Raw genomic sequence first — 18,191 nt, forward strand, 5'->3', positions numbered from 1 at the left:
AATTAGTAAGTATCTGAGGCTGCATTTGAACTCAGGACCACTTGACTCTGGGGCAGGTGCTTTACTGACTGTCATCTAGCTGCTGCCAATTTAGTTCTAATCCTCTTTCTTTTCCTCTGATGCTGCCCCCAGTTCTGAGACATCAACACTTATGCAGGGATTTTAGTCCACATTCATCTGCACTTGTCCATGTGCTTCAGTTTCCTCATCCATAAAGTATAAATGGTGAGTTTTGGACATGCAGTCAGGAAGATACAGTTTTCTTATAGCAGCTGTGTGACCATGGATAAATAATTTAACTTGTCAGTAAGTTTTCTAAATTGTAAAGTTCCTAATCTGCAAAAAAATTCATAAAATAACTATTTCATAGAATTGTGAGGGCCAAAAAAGGATAATATGCAAAGAAATTTGCAAATTATTTTATTATTTTATTTTTTCCAAATTATATGTAAATTAATTATATGTAATTATATATAAAGACAATTTTTAACATTTATTCATTTTTGTTTTGAGGCAATTAGGGTTAAGTGATTTGCTTGGAGTTTCACAACTAGTAAGTTTCAAGTGTCTGAGTGTATATTGGAATTCAGGTCCTCTTGACTCCAGTGTTGGTGCTCTATCCACTTTGAACCTTTTTTGCATTCCATGAAAAAGATTTTGAGTTCCAAATTATCTTCCTCTCTCCTTTCCCTCCCCCCCTCCTGATATGGTAAGCAGTTTGATAAAGGTTATCCAGTTTTAATCATGCAAAACATATTAGTCATGTTGTGAAAGAAGACATAGACCCAAAGGGGGGAAAACATGAAAAAGATGCAGAAAGTGAAAAATTATATGCTTTAATCTGCAATGAGATTCCATCAGTTCTTTCTCTGGAGGGTAATTGTAGGCTTCATAAATCCTTTGGAATTGTCTGGGATCATTTTATGCTGAGAATAGCAAAATCATTCACAGTTGATTGTCACTAAAGTATTTAGTGTCTCCTAGTTCTGCTCACTTCACTTTGCACAGTTCCAGGTTTCTCTGAAATCAATCTGCTCATCTGCTTATCATTATTTTATTGCAAGGCCATGGGGTTAAGTGACTTGCCCACGGTCACACAACTTAGTTAAGATTAAATGTCTGAGGCTGGATTTGAACCTAGATCCTCCTGACTCCAGGGTAGGTGCTCTATCCACTGCACCATTTATTTGCCCCTGCTCATCATTTCTTATAGTAATATTCCATCACAATCATACCACAGCCTATTCAGTCATTCTCCAGTTGATGAATAGCCCCTCAAATTTGAATTCTTTGCTACTACAGAAAGAGTTCTAATAGGTTCATGCTAGTAGGCTCTTCCCCTGGCCTTCCCCTCTCCACTGGAAAAAAAAATCTTTGAGTTACAAACCTACCAGTGATATTGCTGGATCAAAAAGTATATACAAATTTATAATCCTTTGGGCATAATTTCAAATGGGTGAATCAATTCACAACTCTACCAATAGTGCATCAGTTTTCCAATTTTCTCATATATCCCTTCTTAACATTTATTATTTTCCTATTCACCTATATGATAAGTATGAGATAGTACCTCAGAGTTGTTTTAATTTGCATTTCTCAAAACAATAGTGATTTAGGACATTTTTTCATGTGTCTATAGATAACTTTGATTTCTTCATCTGAAAACTTCCTTTTATCCTATGAATATCATCACTTGGAGCATTTGTTGATGTCTATTTCCAAAAAGTGTTTGTGACATCAAAGTTTATTAAATTCAAATAGTGATAGGAATGATTATTCTTCTGGGAGCTATTGCTCAGTTTCAAAGATCTGATTGAGACTTCTTGCCATCCCCTTCTCCATCCAATTAGAAATCTTTATTGTCTTCTGCCTTATCATCTGTGTGCACTGATTATTTACTTTATTTAAATGAAATAGTAAAATATCTCTTTGAAAAACAGTAACAGTGAACTTCTATTTTATTATTGGAGTTTGAATATAGTGTAGCACTTTTGGTGTTATGAAGCTTTAAAATGAAATTCTATTTAGACAGCCAGTTTCTTTTTGTTGTTAGTTTTTGCAAGGCAATGGGATTAAGTAACTTGTCCAAGGTCACACAGGTAAGTTATTATTAAGTAAGAGGTTGAATTTGAACTCAGGTCCTCCTGACTCCAGGGTTGGTGCTCTGTTCCCTGACAGTTCTAAAAGTTGCCTTTTTCAAGTTGCCTTGTTCTATTTTCCTATTCTTTAAAAAAAAATACATGGTAATATACAATTAAAAGAAAGTGGATGATGCCACACAGGGAATATTTGTGGATTGATCAAAGAATTGAGGGCTATGTATAACACAGCAAGATTGTAATTTGACAAAAAGAGGGAATATATATATATATATATATATATATATATATATATATATTATGTATGAATGTGTGTTTGTATGTATATGTATATACACATTTTTCTTCTTCTGGCATGATCTACTTTCTTTATAAAAATTTTACTTTTGTTCTATACTTAAATGTCAAAAGAGCATTTTACATATAAAAAGGGTTGTATCAAAACTATAAATTTCATAGTGCATTTTTAAAAAATATAAATTCCTTGTTGAGTAGGAATAGATTTTTTTTAATCTGTAAGAAAATATAAGTTTTGAATGCCTGCTCTAAGCAAAAACTCAATCTTAATTTTCATGGAGTATACACCAGCTTCTGAGTATTGGTTCTGGTGCTTGGGTGAGGAAAGTCAGGTTTTTGTAACACTTGATTAAATTTAGAGCGAATTGAGTGAAAGTTTTGTCATGTCCAGATTGTTGTATGTAGCTTCCTTAAAACTTTGCTCATAATGTATTTTTCTCATTGGCACCTAAGGCCCCAGGAGGAATGGTTGGAGTTCAACCAAGTTTAACTCTTGAACTCAAGCTTACTGCCAAATATGTTGGTGCAGACCTTGGAAATGGGCTTCTAGCTGGTTTGGGGAGTTTTTGTCTAGTAGAGGTGCATCCCTCATGAGATTGGATGAGAAATCTATTCTATTTTTAGACTGTAAGTTAACAAAAAGGTATAGACTCATATCTCGCACCCTATACCAAAATAAGGTCAAAATGAATACAGGGCTTAGGCATAAAGAACAGTACCATAAACCAATTAAAAGTTCAAGAAATACTCTTATCTATTTGATCTATGGAAAGGGGAGAAATTTATGACCGAAAAAGAAATGGAGAATATTATAAATTGCATAATGGATGATTTTGACTGTTGTTAAGAAGTTTTTGCACTAATAAAATGCAACCAAGATTAGAAGGAAAACAGAAAGCTGGGAAACAATTTTCACAGCTAGTGTTTCTTATAAAGGACTCATTTCTAAATTGTGTAGAGAACTAAATCAGCTTTATAAGGTTACAAGTCATTGCCCAGTTGATAAATGGTCAAAGGATATGTGATATGTACAGGTAATGTTTAGATGAAGAAATTAAAGTTATATATTACCATATGAAAAAATGCTCCAAATCATTGTAGATTAGAGAAATGCATATTAAAACAGCTATGAGATGTACCACTTCGCACTTAACAGGTTGGCTAAGATGACAAAAAAGGAAAATAATCAATGTTGGAGAGGATGTGGAAAAATTGGTACACTGTTGATGGAGTTGTGAACTGATGTAACCATTCTGGAGAGCAATATGGAACTATGCCCAGTGAGCAATAAAACTGATAATACCCTTTGACTGGGCATTACCAATATTATACCTATATCTAAAAGAAATTTAAAAAACTCCCCAAAGTCTCAAATATTCAAAAATATTTATAGCAGCTCTTTTTGTAGTGGCAAAGAATTGGAAATTAAAGAATGCCCATCAATTGAGAAATAGCTGAACAAGTTATGGTATCTGAATGTTATAGTGTTGTTCTATTAGAAACCATAAATGGTCGAACTCTAGAGAAGCATGGAAAGAATTACATGAACTGATGTTGAGTGAAGGTAGCAGAACCAAGAGAACATTGTACACTTTAATAGCAACATTGTGAGATGATCAACTATGATGGAAGTAGCTCTTCTCAGCAGTTTAGTGATCAAGGACATAGAGACCTGCTATGGACAATGCCATCTACATCCAGAGGAAAAAATGTGTTCACTTTTTAAAAACTTCTCATTCTTTCTTCCTATCTCATGGGTTTTCATTCTTTTCCCTTAGTTCTAATTCCTCTTACACAAAATGACTAATAATGTAAATAAGTTAAACACAAATGCACTTGTACAGTTTTTACCAGACTCTTCAACTCCATGGGGGAGGAGGGAGAATGGTAGAAAAATGTGAAACTTGGGGGCAGCTAGGTGGCGCAGTGGATAGAGCACCGGCCTTGGAGTCAGGAGTACCTGGGTTCAAATCTGACCTCAGACACTTAATAATTAACTAGCTGTGTGGCTTTGGGCAAGCCACTTAACCCCATTGCCTTGAAAAATCTAAAAAAAAATGTGAAACTAATAAATTTGCAAATGGATGAATGTTGAAAAACTATCATAGCATGTAATTGGAAAAAAATAAAATAAAGTTTCAATTAAGAAATGGTCTGGGTAGTGGCCATCAGTATCTGAGTCTGGATACTGAGTTTAAATACAGTACCCCCCCCACCCCCCACCCCCCACCCCCCACCCCCCACATTGGATGATCCTGAGTAGGGAAGTCACTTAATGATCCCTGAAAGCCAGAGGCCACTCTATAAGATGCCACTTGACTTCTGCTCTTCTTTGATAGTTGGGAATTGCCTAAGTTGATAACATCTGGGTCCTGATTTAAAAAAAAAGTCCATTAGCTCTACTATATTCTAGTGGCTGGAAAAAGCTCATAAATTAGGCAGCTTGAAGAAATTTAAGTTTGTCATTCAATAAACATTTATTAAGCACCTACCATAAACTGAGCTCAGTGCCAGAACACTGGGAGACAATATGCAATATCTAGGATAAGTTGGAATTACACTCTACCTTTATTCATCTCTTCCTGCCTTTGGGTAGGGTTATCATTTCAGTGAAAGAATAATCTTTGCCAGTTTACTGATTTCAAAGAATATTTAATTAGGAGGGAATTCAGTATAAAAATAGCCTGTTTTGTGAGTGTGTGTGTGTGTTTCTTCAAGGGCCTCTGGTTATCAGAAGAACCTTGTTAGAATCAAGAGAAAGACTTGTGACAGTTAATTCAACTCAGAGAAATTGAGTTGCTCAGGATAATAGAGTCATAAATATCAGATCAGGACTCAAACCAAGTTTTTTGACTCCAGATTATAGAATTTCAGACCCATTTCCTGAACCAGAATCCTTTCTGTGGTCAACTAGTCTTTATTTGAAAATGTTCAATGAGAGGTAAACTACCACCTCCTGAGAGACCCATTACATTTGAGACAATTTGTATCATTTAAGTTTTCCCTTAAATCAAGCCCAAATATACCTCTCTATTGCTCCTAGTACTATCTTCTGGGGACAAGCAGAACAAATTTCATTCTTCTTAATTACTTTCCTTCATGTATTATTCTGTGTTTTAGTCAATCTAGTCGTCTTACTGCTTCTTACTTACTTACTACTTACTACTTCTCCAACATAAGATTCCATTTCTCAACTCTGAGCCTTTGCTTTATGCCTTGATTGAATGGCATTTCTCCTTTATCCTTGCCTCTTAGAGTCTCCTTGAATTCTTTCTTCTCTACCCCCCTTGTCTGAATCTTCCTAAACATCTTGTATCTATTTTGCATATGCCTATAACATGCTGTTTCCTATTTAGATTGTAATTTTTTTCTAGGTCAGGGACTGTTTGTGATTTTATTCTTATGTTTCCTGGTACATGACACATACATATTAAATAGACTTTTCATACATTATGTGTGATCTTTGGCAGTTCAGTCTCTTGGGGGTATCACTTTCTTCATTTATAAAGAATACCCACTTGTACCTTTTACGATCATAACTTCCTTTTGGATATTCTTCAACTTATTGCTGTTCTTCCTAAAATATGGTAAGAACTGAATCCAAAGCAGTATAGCACTTGACACACCCTTATAACATCCCGAAATCCCACCATCATTTCATCTTAGACACTATCTTCCCAGTAACCATTCACTTCCTGTCTTTGGTAGACCTGGAATGATCTGCAACTTTTACAACTATGAACAGAAGAAAAATCTTAGGGGCAATTCTGTTCTTGTCTAGACCTATACTCCCAATGTGGATAAGTCAGATTGTTAGTTTTCTCTTTGTATAACATACAATTTGGACTTAAGATCGTGTGTGTGTGTGTGTGTGTGTGTGTGTGTGTGTGTGTGTATATATATATATATATATATATATATATCAAGATGCCAATATTTTTAAGTTTCTGAAAACCTGTTATAACTATTACTTTGCTCATTTTGAACTGTGATCATTCTATCTAAAGATGATAATAAAGATTCTGTGCTTTTCCCCACTTTATTAAAGATACATTTGGTTTTGTGAGGCAGCATGGTATAATGGAAGAAGCTTTGGACTATACAAATAACAAATTGTTTAGCACTGTTAATTGTTGGGAATACAAAATTAAAACTAAATTAGTCCCTTCTCTTAAGGAGCATGTGTGTTGTATAGGATGGAGACAATATGTACAAATATGAATGTTTATATAGGATAAATACAAACAATTAAAGGTTGTTCAGGTATGGGAATATGTTAATGGTTGCAGGGATCAAGAAAATTGTCTTTTGGAAGGTAGTTCATGAGCTGAGTCTTTTAGCAAACTAGGCATTATAAAAGACTGAATCCAAGGAAAAGAGCCAGTGTAAATGTCCAGAAATGGGAGAGTTAGATGAGTATGTGTAGCTTTTGCTGTGTGTGGAGAGGTAGAAAAGGACCAAGATTCTGAAGAGATTTAAATGCCAGTCAAGGTTTAGATTTGATCCTAGAAGTAAGAGGATACTCCTAGAATTGAATAAGTAGAAAAATAATCAAATAAATGCTTGTGGAAAATGACCAACTCTGTGGAGACTTTATTGTCAGAAGTTAGAGATAGATTGAGCAAATAAGAAACTAATGTAGTTGTCCAGGTGAGGTGGTTATAGTCATGTCAGTGCAAAAGAGGAGATAGGTTTTGAAATAGGAAAAAGAGTAGAATTGAAGAGAAAGAGAATCTTGCTTTGGACACGTTGAGTTTGAGATGCTATGGTACATTACAGTTTGAGATGTTCAATAGTTGGAGATGTGGGTCTCGAGGTTAGGGCCAGTTAAGTAGAACTGAGAATCATTAATATCTAGATGATAATTGAATTCATGGAGCTGATGAAAATCATCAGGAAAAATGGTGTGTGTGTATACATATATATAAAGGGGGGGGCGGGCCATGGGGGGGATACCCAAATAAATGATTGATGGCATTTTTACCAAAGAGACTGAGGGTATAGTTAGACTGGAAGAAGGAGAACCCAGATTGAGCCCTGTCATGAAAATTTAGAGAGGAGAGAGATTATAGGAAAGATAGTATGGTTAATAGTATAAAATACTGAAGGAAGATCAAGAAGGATGCGGATGGAGAAAAAGAAAAAAATGAAAAAAACCAATCAATACACTAAAAAAAATTGAAAATATGCAGTGAATCAGACCTGTGGACTTTGTTATTCTGCAAAGGAATGTGTTAGGAGTGCTTTAAATTTTCTTTTAACTCCTAAAAAACCAATTTTTCTCTAATTCATTATTTCCCTTGAACATTCCTATTTTTTCTTCTTTTGCTGTTCTCTTTCAGTGTTTCCTTCCCTCTGGCAAATTCACAGATGCTTACTTTGATTGGGCTGCTTGGTGCTTTCCAAGTCTTCTGTCACCTTTTGAACAAAGGTGATGAATGAACATGTTGTCTTAGCAAGTACCCACTAGAATCAGACACTGTGTTAATCATTGGAGATATAAAGAAAGGTAGAACTACAATCTCTGCTCTCAAGGAGCTCCTTGAGTATAATGGGGGAGACAACATGCAAATTGAAGCTATACACAGGGTAAATTGGAGGTAATCAGCAGAAGGCACTAGTTATATGGGGCAGAGGAAAAGCTTCTGGTAGAAGGATTTTAGCTGAGACTTCAAAGATCAGGGGTGGAGATGAGGAGGGAAGAGGTAAATGTTGAAGTCACCAAGGACAGCTAGTAGGAAGATAGTATGACTTGTTTGAGGAATAGTGAGGAAGCAAGTAATACTAGATTGCAGAGTATGTAGATAGTAAACTGTGAGAAGATGGGGAAAGTAAGAAGTGAGTAGGTTATAAAGGACTTTAAATGCCAAACAAAATTTTATACTAGATTCTGAAGATAATATAGGAGATCACTGGAGTTTTTGCCTAGAAGCATAGCATGGTCAAACTTGTGCTTTAAGAAGGGGATTTTGGGGATAGCTAGGTGGCACAGTGGATAGAGCATTGGCCCTGGAGTCAGGAGTACCTGAGTTCAAATGCAGACTCAGACACTTGGTAATTGCCTAGCTGTGTGGTTTTGGGCAAACCACTTGGCCCCATTGCCTTGCAAAACCCTTAAAAAAAAAAGACCATTTTGGTAGTTCAGTGGAGGACAGATTGAATGGAGAAAGGCAGGTAGACGAATTAGAAGTTCATTAGTTTTTGTGATGGATGAAGAGTGAAGTATTAAGGGCCTGAACCAAGGTAGTAGTAGAGTTAGGATGTAATTGGTTATTATTTGTGAAGGGAAGCAGATATTTAGATTGTAGTGTTTAGATTGTAGTAATATAGAATAGTAATTAAAAACAGATGAGTACCATAACTTAAGCCAAATATGTAATTTATCACCATTCTGTGTGGCTTATTTGATAGTCTTGTGGCAATTCTTATGTTTATCTAAGCTCACATTGAAAATATTATTATTTAGCACTTCGTCATAAGAGAGCATTACTATCATTTTGTCCCCCAAATTTTAAGGTATTAATAGTTTGTTATTTAACTCTTCTTTGTTTTCCCTCCTTAGATGGTATTTTCTTTGTTCTTATGCCCCCCCCCCTTATTATGGGGCCTTGAACACTGTAGATATCCAATATATTTGTTGTTTAGTAAAAACACAGAACTGAGAGTCACAAAAACTAGATTCTAATCTTGTTTTTGCCCTTAACCTTTCTATATGTCTTTGGGGAAGTCATTTAACCTCTGTGGGTCTCATTTTCCTCACTACAAAATGAAGGTAGTGGTCTAGATTTCCTTGAATGTTTTTCCTTTCATCATTTTTTGATTCTGAGATAGTTGTATATCTGATCCTGGAGATGAAAATAATGAAATGAACTGTACAGAATATGACTTTGGAGGGCTATCATGATAGTTTTAATATGGGCATTTAAATCTAAATGATACAAAATTTGAATATGGTTTATAATTGATAGAATTGTTCTTTGCATATTTATGTGCTATTTAGTAGGTATTTACTTGCAGTCAAAGCTGTATGGTAATTTTGGAAGAATTAGATGCGTTTGTCAGTTGTAGTGGTTTTCTTAAACAGAATTGACTTACAAAATGATTATTTCCTCTTTTTAGTTATACATGGGATGCTGTTGATACTGAAAGACGAATACTTTACAAAATAAACCTCTGTGGAAATATGAATATTCCCAAATGTGAGTCTAGTGCCATTTGTGCACATGATTTGAAGACTTCATATAATCATTCAGTAGGTAAGTTAATCCACAATTTTTTTCAGTTTTTTAAAAATGTTTGGTGCCATTTTTAACCTGTTAAAATAAATTCTAAAGTCTTTTTTTATTATAAATATTTGTAGTGGTTTTATCCTAAATGTTAAGTTGTTTAGTCTCTCATTGGCTTCTATATTTCTGTAATTATTAAGGTTTTTAGGATATTTTTGGGGGGTAAACCTGTCATTGATTAGAAAAGCTAAGAGCTGATTAAAAAAACTAACTGTAAGATTTTAAACTAACACTCTTAATGATACAATAGAATCTTTTATGTCATAACTACATTTTCCAATGAAATTTCATTTTCATGAAGATCTGCCTTCCCCCTTCTCCTTTATTCTCTCCCCCACGGAGAATACAAGAAAAGCAAAAACTTTGCTATAAACTTGTATAGGAAGGAAAAACTAATTGTAACCATGGTCATTCCTTGCCCCTGTGCCCCCCCCCCCCCAAAAGATAATCTGTATTCCTGACTATGTCACCTAACTCTGGCAGTGGATACCATGTTTCATTATGAGTCCTCTATAATTAAAGCTCAGTAATTGTATTAATCAGAGTTCCTAAGTCTTTCAAAATTGTATGTTTTTACAGCATTGTTATTATATAAATTATTTTAGAAATTATTCTGGTTCTACTCACTTCATTAGTTCATAAAGTTCCCAGCTTCCCCAGTCATCCCCTTTATCATTTCTTCTAGCACAAAGTATTCCACACACACACACACACACACACACACACACACACACACACATTTCATACTTGTTTAACCATTATCCAGTTTTGATGGGTACTTCTTCAGTTTCCGATTCTTTGCCATCACAGAAATACATATTTTTGTATCACATGGATCCTTTTTCTCTTTTGTTTCTTTGGGAGTATTGACTTAATGGATGTTTCTAAGTCAAAGGGTATGCATAACTTTTTGGAAATAATTTCAAAATGACTGAACCAGTTCACATTCCACCAGCTTGCTTTAATGTTCTATTTTCCCATAGTCCCTCTAGCAAGTTGTTTTTTCTTTTTTGTAAATTTTGCTATTCTAATTGAAGCATCAGAGCTAAAATTTACATTTCTTTGATTATTAGTGAAGAATAGGTCAGTAACTCTGGATGAAGCATCGTGACTAGAGTCAGGAAGCCCTGAGTTTAAATCTAGCCTCAGACCCTTCTGAATGTTCTTGGGCAAGTAATTTAATACTGTTTGCCTCAGTTTCCTCACCTGAAAAATGAGCCAGAGAAGGAAATGGCAAGTCATTCTAGTATATTTTCTAAGAAAATGTCAAAATGGGATCACAAAGAGTTGGACAAGACTGAAATTACTGAATCATAACAAAAAATAGTGATTCAGAGCATTTTTCTCCAATATAGCTATTCATAGATTCTTTGAATATTTATCAGTTAGTAGTGGTTCCTAGAGATTTGAATCAATTACCTATGGATCTTAGAAATGAGTTTTTTCAGAAAAACTTACTGCAAAACTTTCCCCACTGTTTTCTTTCTTTTCTAATTTTTTGTGTTGCTTTTGTTTATGCAAAATCCTTTTAAATTCTATGTAATCAAAATAGTCCATTTTACCTTCTTTCTCTTGTTTGACAATGAACTCAGCTTCTCCTTTTTTTGTACATCTGAAGGATAATTTCTTCTATGCTCTAGCTAATTGGTTCATGAAGGCATTCTTGTTTTTGTTTTTGTTTGTTTTTATTATAAGGCAATGGGGTTAAGTGAGTTGCCCAAGGTCACACAGCTAGGTAAATTATTAAGTGAAAGGCTGGATTTGAACTCGGGTCCTCCTGACTCCAGGGCCAGTGCTCTATCCACTACATCACCTAGCTTCCCCCCTCCCCCACCAATGATGGCATTCTTTATTATGTTTATATCATGCACCCTTTTGAATCTTGTTCTGGTGTACAATGCAAGATGATGTTGATTTTTGTCTTATTTCTGTCCCATTGCATTTTAGTATTCTGTACAGTTTTTATTAAATAGTGAGTCCTTATACCAATAGCTGGGATCTTTAGGTTTATCAACTCTAGACTTTTGTAATCATTTGCTTTTCTATAATGTATATCAAATCTGTTCCACCGATGAAAACTTCTGTTTCTTAGCTTGTGTCACATTGCTTTGATGATTATACCTTGGTGTAGTATAGTTTGAGATCTAGTTCTGCTAGACCTTTCTCCTTTTTTCACTAATTCCGATGATATTTTTGACTTTTTATTCCTCCAGATAAATTAAATATTTTTAGCTCTACAAAGTATCTTTTGGTAGTTTGATTGGATTGATAATTAATTTAGATAGCTTTGCCATTTTTATAATACTGATGGTCTATCTATGAGCAGTCATTTTAACATTTATTTAGATCCATATCTGAATAGTATTTTATAATTGTGTTCATGTATGTTTCTTGGCAAGTAGGCTCAAGTATGTTATACTTCTGTAGGTATTTTAATTATCTCTTTGCAGAATTTTGTTAGTAATATACAGAAATGCCAGTGATTTATGTGATTATTTTATAACCTTTAACTTTGCTGAAGTCCTTAATTGTTAAATATTTTAGTTGACTAGGGTTCTCTAAAAAAAAACCCCTCATCTGCAAAAAGTGACCATTTTCTTCCTAGTTGCCTATGCTTATCCCCTCAATTTCTTTTTCTAAATCCTCATGTAGGACTATTAATAGTAGTAGTGGTACTAGCATTAGTATGGGTAGAGATGATAATAGCTGGCATTTACACAATTCTCTATTGCACTGCCTAGCTACCCCTTTTTCTTCCTTCTTAACATAGCAAATCAGCTTTCAACATTTTTACTCAATTGAAACTTCTCTCTGCAAAGTTGCCAAGAATTTCTATTTTAAACATTTAAAAAATATCTTTTAAAAATCATCTATATTTCTTTTTTTTTTTTTAAAAGTTTTCTTTAAGGCAGTGGGGTTAAGTAATTTGCCCAAGGTTACACAGCTAGGCAATTATTTTTTTTTAGCTTTTTTTTTTTTTGCAAGGCAAACGGGGTTAAGTGGCTTGCCCAAGGCCACACAGCTAGGTAATTATTAAGTGTCTGAGACCGGATTTGAGCCCAGGTACTCCTGACTCCAAGGCCGGTGCTTTATCCACTGTGCCACCTAGCCGACCCACAATTATTTTTTTTAATAAATATTTTATTTATTTTCCAATTCTATACAATAGTAGTTTTTGCCTATCATTTTTCTGTAAGGTTTTGAATTTTACAATTCCTCCCCTCCCCCCCCACACAGTCTGATGAGCTTTACATTGTTTCCATGTTATACATTGATCAGAATTGAAGAATGTGTTGAGAAAAATCACATCCTTGAGGAAAGAAATAAAATAGTAGGGATATCAAAATTATGTAGTACATAAGATGACTTTTTTTTTTATTTAAGGTAGTAGTCTTTGGTCTTTGTTTAAACTCCACAGTTCTTTCTCTGGATACAGATGTTATTATCTGTCTCAGAACCTAAAATTGTCCCTGATTATTGCACTGATGGAATGAGCAAGTCCATTAAGGCTGATTATCACTACCATGTTGCTGTTAGCATGTACAATGTTCTTCTGGTTCTGCTCATCTTGCTTAGCATCAATTCATGCAAGTCCCAGTCTTCTCTGAAATTCCATACCTCCTGGTTTCTAATAGAACAACAGTGTTCCATAACATACATATACCACAATTTGTTCAGTCATTTCCCAATTGATGGGCATTGACCCATAAATCACTTACATTTCTGACCATCTCTTTCCTAATATTTCTGTCCTGTGTCTGTCTCAAAAAAAAATCATTTATCTTTATCTGAAAGAATCCATCCATCTTCTCTCTCTCTCTCTCTCTCCCCCCCCTCCCTCCCTCCCTCCCTCTATTTTTGCAAGGCAATGGGGTTAAGTAACTTGCCCAAGGTCACTAATTATTAAGTGTCTGAGGCTGGATTTGAATTCAGCTCCTCCTGACTCCAGGGCCAGCGCTGTGTCTACTGTACCATCTAATTGCCCCAAGAATGATCTCTTATGATAAATAACAAGAAAAAAGAAAAACAGAAAAAAGTTGCCTTAACTAGCCAACATAGCAAAAGAGGAGCTGATATTTAATTTTGGAGTTAATGTTTTGATTCTTTAATTTTTGATTTTTCCATTTGAATTATTATAGTTTTTTTAGTATATTGTTTTTCTAGTTCTCGTTCTTCCACCATGGATAAGAAGATCATATAAACAATGACCTTTCTAAAAAAAAGGTATTATTGATTTTTTAAAAAAATAGCACCAGAATTTCTCCCCAGGATTCAATTTCTCTTCTTTCTGACCCTTAACATTAGGGTCATCTCCTTTCTCTGTAGTAATTTTTATAAATCTTTCCAAGTTTTTCTGAAAATTGTCTTTCATTTAGTAGAACTTCTTTTCCTGTCTTTTCAAGCAATTTAGTTCTTGGAATTAAATATTTTTCATGTCTGGTACAATTTGATTATATATCCATTTGATCCCAGGGATTTTACCTTTAGAGTGTTTATGATTTATTCATTTTCTTTTTTTTTTTTGGAGATTGAGTTATTTAAAATTTCTATTGTGTTTTGTTAATCTGATCATTTTATGTTTTCCTAAGTATCCATTCTTTTCATTTAAGTGGTTGATTTTATTGACAGAGCTAGGTAGAACAGTTTCTAATAATTTTCTTTACATCATATGTTGTGAATTCTAGGGTAGATGGGTGACACAGTGGATGGAACCCTGGCCTTGGAGTTAGGAGGACAGGAGTTTGAATCTAACCTCTGATCCTTATTGGCTGTATGACCTTGGGCAAGGCAATTAATCTTAATTGCCTCACATCCAGGGCCATCTCCAGTCATACTGATTCATATCTGGCCAGTGGATCTAGTTGATTCTGTAGGAGAAAGTGAGGCAGGTGTCTTAACACAGCACTCACTTACTGATTTCCAATTCACCTGCTTGTCATAGCATTCTAGTCCAGATTCTAATCTTAGTTTTATCTTTAAGATTTCTTTGTGTCCTTGGGGAAGTCATTTAACCTCTATGGGTCTCATTTCCTCACTGTAAAATGAAGGAATCAGTTTTTGATTCTGAGATAGTTGTATATCTGATATCATGGTCTTCTCCGAAATTGAAGGACAAGTGTCATGGTGGTGGTGGTGGTTGTAGTTGTTGTCATCGTCGTCGTCATCATCATCATCATCATCATCATCATCATCATCATCATCATCATCATGTTTTGAAGTCTACTTTTCCATTTTTAATCTTGATAGTTTGTTCTCTTTAGAAATTAAATTAGTTAATTGTTTAACTTAGTCATTGTTTTAAAAATAATCTGTTAACTAGTTTTATTCAATAATTGTTTTGCTTTTAATCTTGTTAATCCCTTTTAAAAAAATTTTAGGTGTTTATTTGGATTTTTAAAATCTTCTGATTTTAGGGCAGCTAGGTGGTGCAGTGGATAGAGCACCGGCCCTGGAGTCAGGAGTGCCTGAGTTCAAATCCACCCTCAGACGCTTAATAATTACCTAGCTGTGTGGCCTTGGGCAAGCCACTTAACCCCTTTTGCCTTGCAAAAACCTAAAAAAAAAAATCTTCTGGTTTTCTAGTTATTCTTTTTTTAAGTTGGAAGTCCAGTTCATTGATTTGTTCTTTGTTTTATTTGATGAAAGTGATAAATTTTCTGGTAAGGATTAGTTAGAACTGCATACCCCAAATTGTTACATTTTTTGTCATTATCTTTATTGAAATTATCTATTCTTCCTATGATTTATTTTCTTTGACTCACCAATTCTTTTAGATTAAGTTATTTAGTCTTTAGTTGATTTAAAAAAATAATTTCTTTAATGGACCCTTATTAATAATTTTTATTGCTTTATGGTTAGTAGAAGATATATTTAATATTTCTGCTTTTCTGCATTTGTTGAGATTTTAATGCTTTTAAATATGGTCCTATAAATCAATAATAATAAAATTGCATATAAAACTGAGAATAAGTATTTATCTTTCAGTTTTCATTTAGTGATCACCAGAGAATTGTTGATATAGCATTTTAAAAATTCTATTCAGGTACATGATTCTTTATTAGATTTGTCTAGTTCCAAAAGGAGGTATTTGTGTCCCTTATTTTTATAGTTTTACTGTTTCTCTTTAATGTCTTTAAGCATAATGTAGTTTAATTCTTTTAATTAGTCTTTTTGCTTTTGTATAGTTGGAGGATTGTTATCTCTTTTTTATTTCAGCTGAAGCATGATAATTTTCACTCTAGCTCCTTATTTTAATTTTGAGTGAACCTTCATGTTTCAGATGTTTCATGGATGAATTTGTATCATTCATGTTCAAAGTTATGATGATGATTTGCTTCCATCAAGTCCTATTTTACTTTTCACTCTCTTTCCTCCTTCCTCTTTATGAAGAAAAAGATGGTGAACCAATACTGTTCTTAGCATAGGTACTCTAGGTTTGATGTCGTTGGTTCTTCTCTTGCTCTTCTTTTCTTTCCCTTGCCCAGGGACTGTTTGTGTCCCCAGTGATTAGCACACTTGTCACCTTGTTTAGCACAGTGCTTAATAACACAAGGAGTCAGTGCATAATAAGTGCTCATTAATTGAGTCATGGGAGCATAGATAATAGATACAGCGCAACTGCAAGTTGGTTTGGGTGGGAGAGAACTACGAGTTGGGGTAGATCAGAAGAGCCTTCATGTAGCTGATACTTGAGCTGGGTCTTGAACGAAGTCAAGTGGAGATGCAAAGAGAGTGTGTATTCTCTGTATGGGAACAGCATTGCACATCCCAGAGTTGGGAAGAATAGAGTGTTGTTAGCTATAAGTAACAGCATGAGGACAGATATGACTAGAGGCTAGTTTGCACCAGGGAAGAGATCTAGGGTGAGATTGTGAAAAGATAGGTTGAAACTGAACAAGTAGATGAGTAGAGGAAATAGGGAACTAGTGAGTGTATCATAGTATGACTTGTGCCACTTTGGCACAAGCCACTTTTGTGGCTTGGGTTAGTTAGAAACTTTTTTTTTTTTACGCAAGGCAGTAGAATTATGTGACTTGCCCAGGGTCACACAGCTAAGTAATTATTAAGTCTGAGGCCAACTGTTTTAACTCAGGTCCTCCTGATTCCAGGGCTGGTGCTCTATCTACTACACCACCTAACTGTGCCATAGTTAGAAATTCTTTTTTTTTAAATTTTTTTTGTTAGAAATTCTTGACAAGGAAGCTAGTGAGTATTAATAAGGGTCTGTGATTCCACAGTATTACATCACAGTATCTTAAGCTAATGCCCAGTGGATGGAAATCAACCTTGTTTCTAGTTACTTGGTACTACAAAAAGGACTATTAGGAACAATTTATTGTTTAGAGAACCTTTCTTCCTATATTTGACCTGAGATTTATAGAGTAGGGACATCATAATATTGTTTTTGGACCCTCACAGTGTATTGTGAATGGCTGAATAAATTGTAAGTGAAATGTATAATAATTTAGAGTCACTGTTGAATTGAAAGTGCTGTGTACTACTACTTCTGATCAAAGCAGTCTAAAACATGAGGGAAAATGACTTAATCTTTTGAAATGGCCTTTAAAATATGCATTTGTAATTAATAATTATTAATTATCTAACCATTTGTTCAACAACTGTAATGTTTCTAGTAATAGGAAATTGTACTTATATAATCTCACACTGGTTATGCGGTACAAGAAAAGGTGATCATTAATGTTCAAGTAGTAAACTGTAAGCTCTTTATTTTTTTTTTTTAAGAACTGATGTACATAAAAGCCAGTGCTAGTTTTATCTCAACTCTCAGTAAACTTAATGAATAAAAATCTGAATTTCTGTGAAAGAGAAAACTAGATGATGATTTGCTTTATAACTGATTTTTTTTCCCTTAATAGAACTTTGAGCTTCAGGATTCTTTATTAAAAACTTTTCAATTAATTCCCCTTTTATGTCACTTTTCCCCAAACATATCCTGCTTACCAGCTCAAGAGAAGCATCTCTTTCAACAAAGATTGGAAGAGTGAAAAGAGGAGTTTAATAAAGCTTTGTCTTTCTCTGACAATGAATGTAATATATCATTTATAGTGTCCCACTTCAGTTATTTTTTATTTTTATTCTTAAAAAATCACTAAATGGGCATTTTAATATATGTGCTGGAACAAAAAAGAATTGTACATGAAATTAGATATTTATTATGAACAGCTTGCTATTGCTAAGTTCAACCTGTAGCTTTCAAAGCTGTCATACTTGTCCGTTTTAGACTCAGTGATGTTTCTCTTTTTTCCTTTTCATTTCTGTGCTTCTTCCCTTGTCCTCATTTTGCAAACTTTTTACCTCTTCAGTCCCTCAAAAAAGGAAACACACAAAGTCCTTGAAACAGCCATATTTTAATCTGAAAATAGATGACACTTATTCTGCATCTTGAGTCTATTTCTCTTTCCTTGAGTGGATATCATTCTTCCTTACAAACACTCAGAATTTAATTGATCTTTGTTTAATTTAAAGGAAACTTGAAGGAAAGTTATCT

At 34.3% G+C, this 18,191-nt stretch overlaps 1 protein-coding gene across 1 annotated transcript in view; it reads left to right on the top strand.

Annotated features, from left to right (window-relative positions):
* IGF2R (insulin like growth factor 2 receptor) overlaps window positions 1–18,191 on the top strand; it is a 155,141-nt gene that overhangs the window by 28,811 nt on the left and 108,139 nt on the right. Inside the window, exon 2 of the mRNA XM_074187971.1 lies at window positions 9,516–9,652. Within this exon, the coding sequence (XP_074044072.1) occupies window positions 9,516–9,652 (137 nt within the window). The remainder of the gene's footprint in view (window positions 1–9,515; window positions 9,653–18,191) is intronic.

This window comes from Macrotis lagotis, chromosome 5, assembly GCF_037893015.1.
Source record: "Macrotis lagotis isolate mMagLag1 chromosome 5, bilby.v1.9.chrom.fasta, whole genome shotgun sequence".
NCBI classification, from domain to species: domain Eukaryota; kingdom Metazoa; phylum Chordata; class Mammalia; order Peramelemorphia; family Peramelidae; genus Macrotis; species Macrotis lagotis.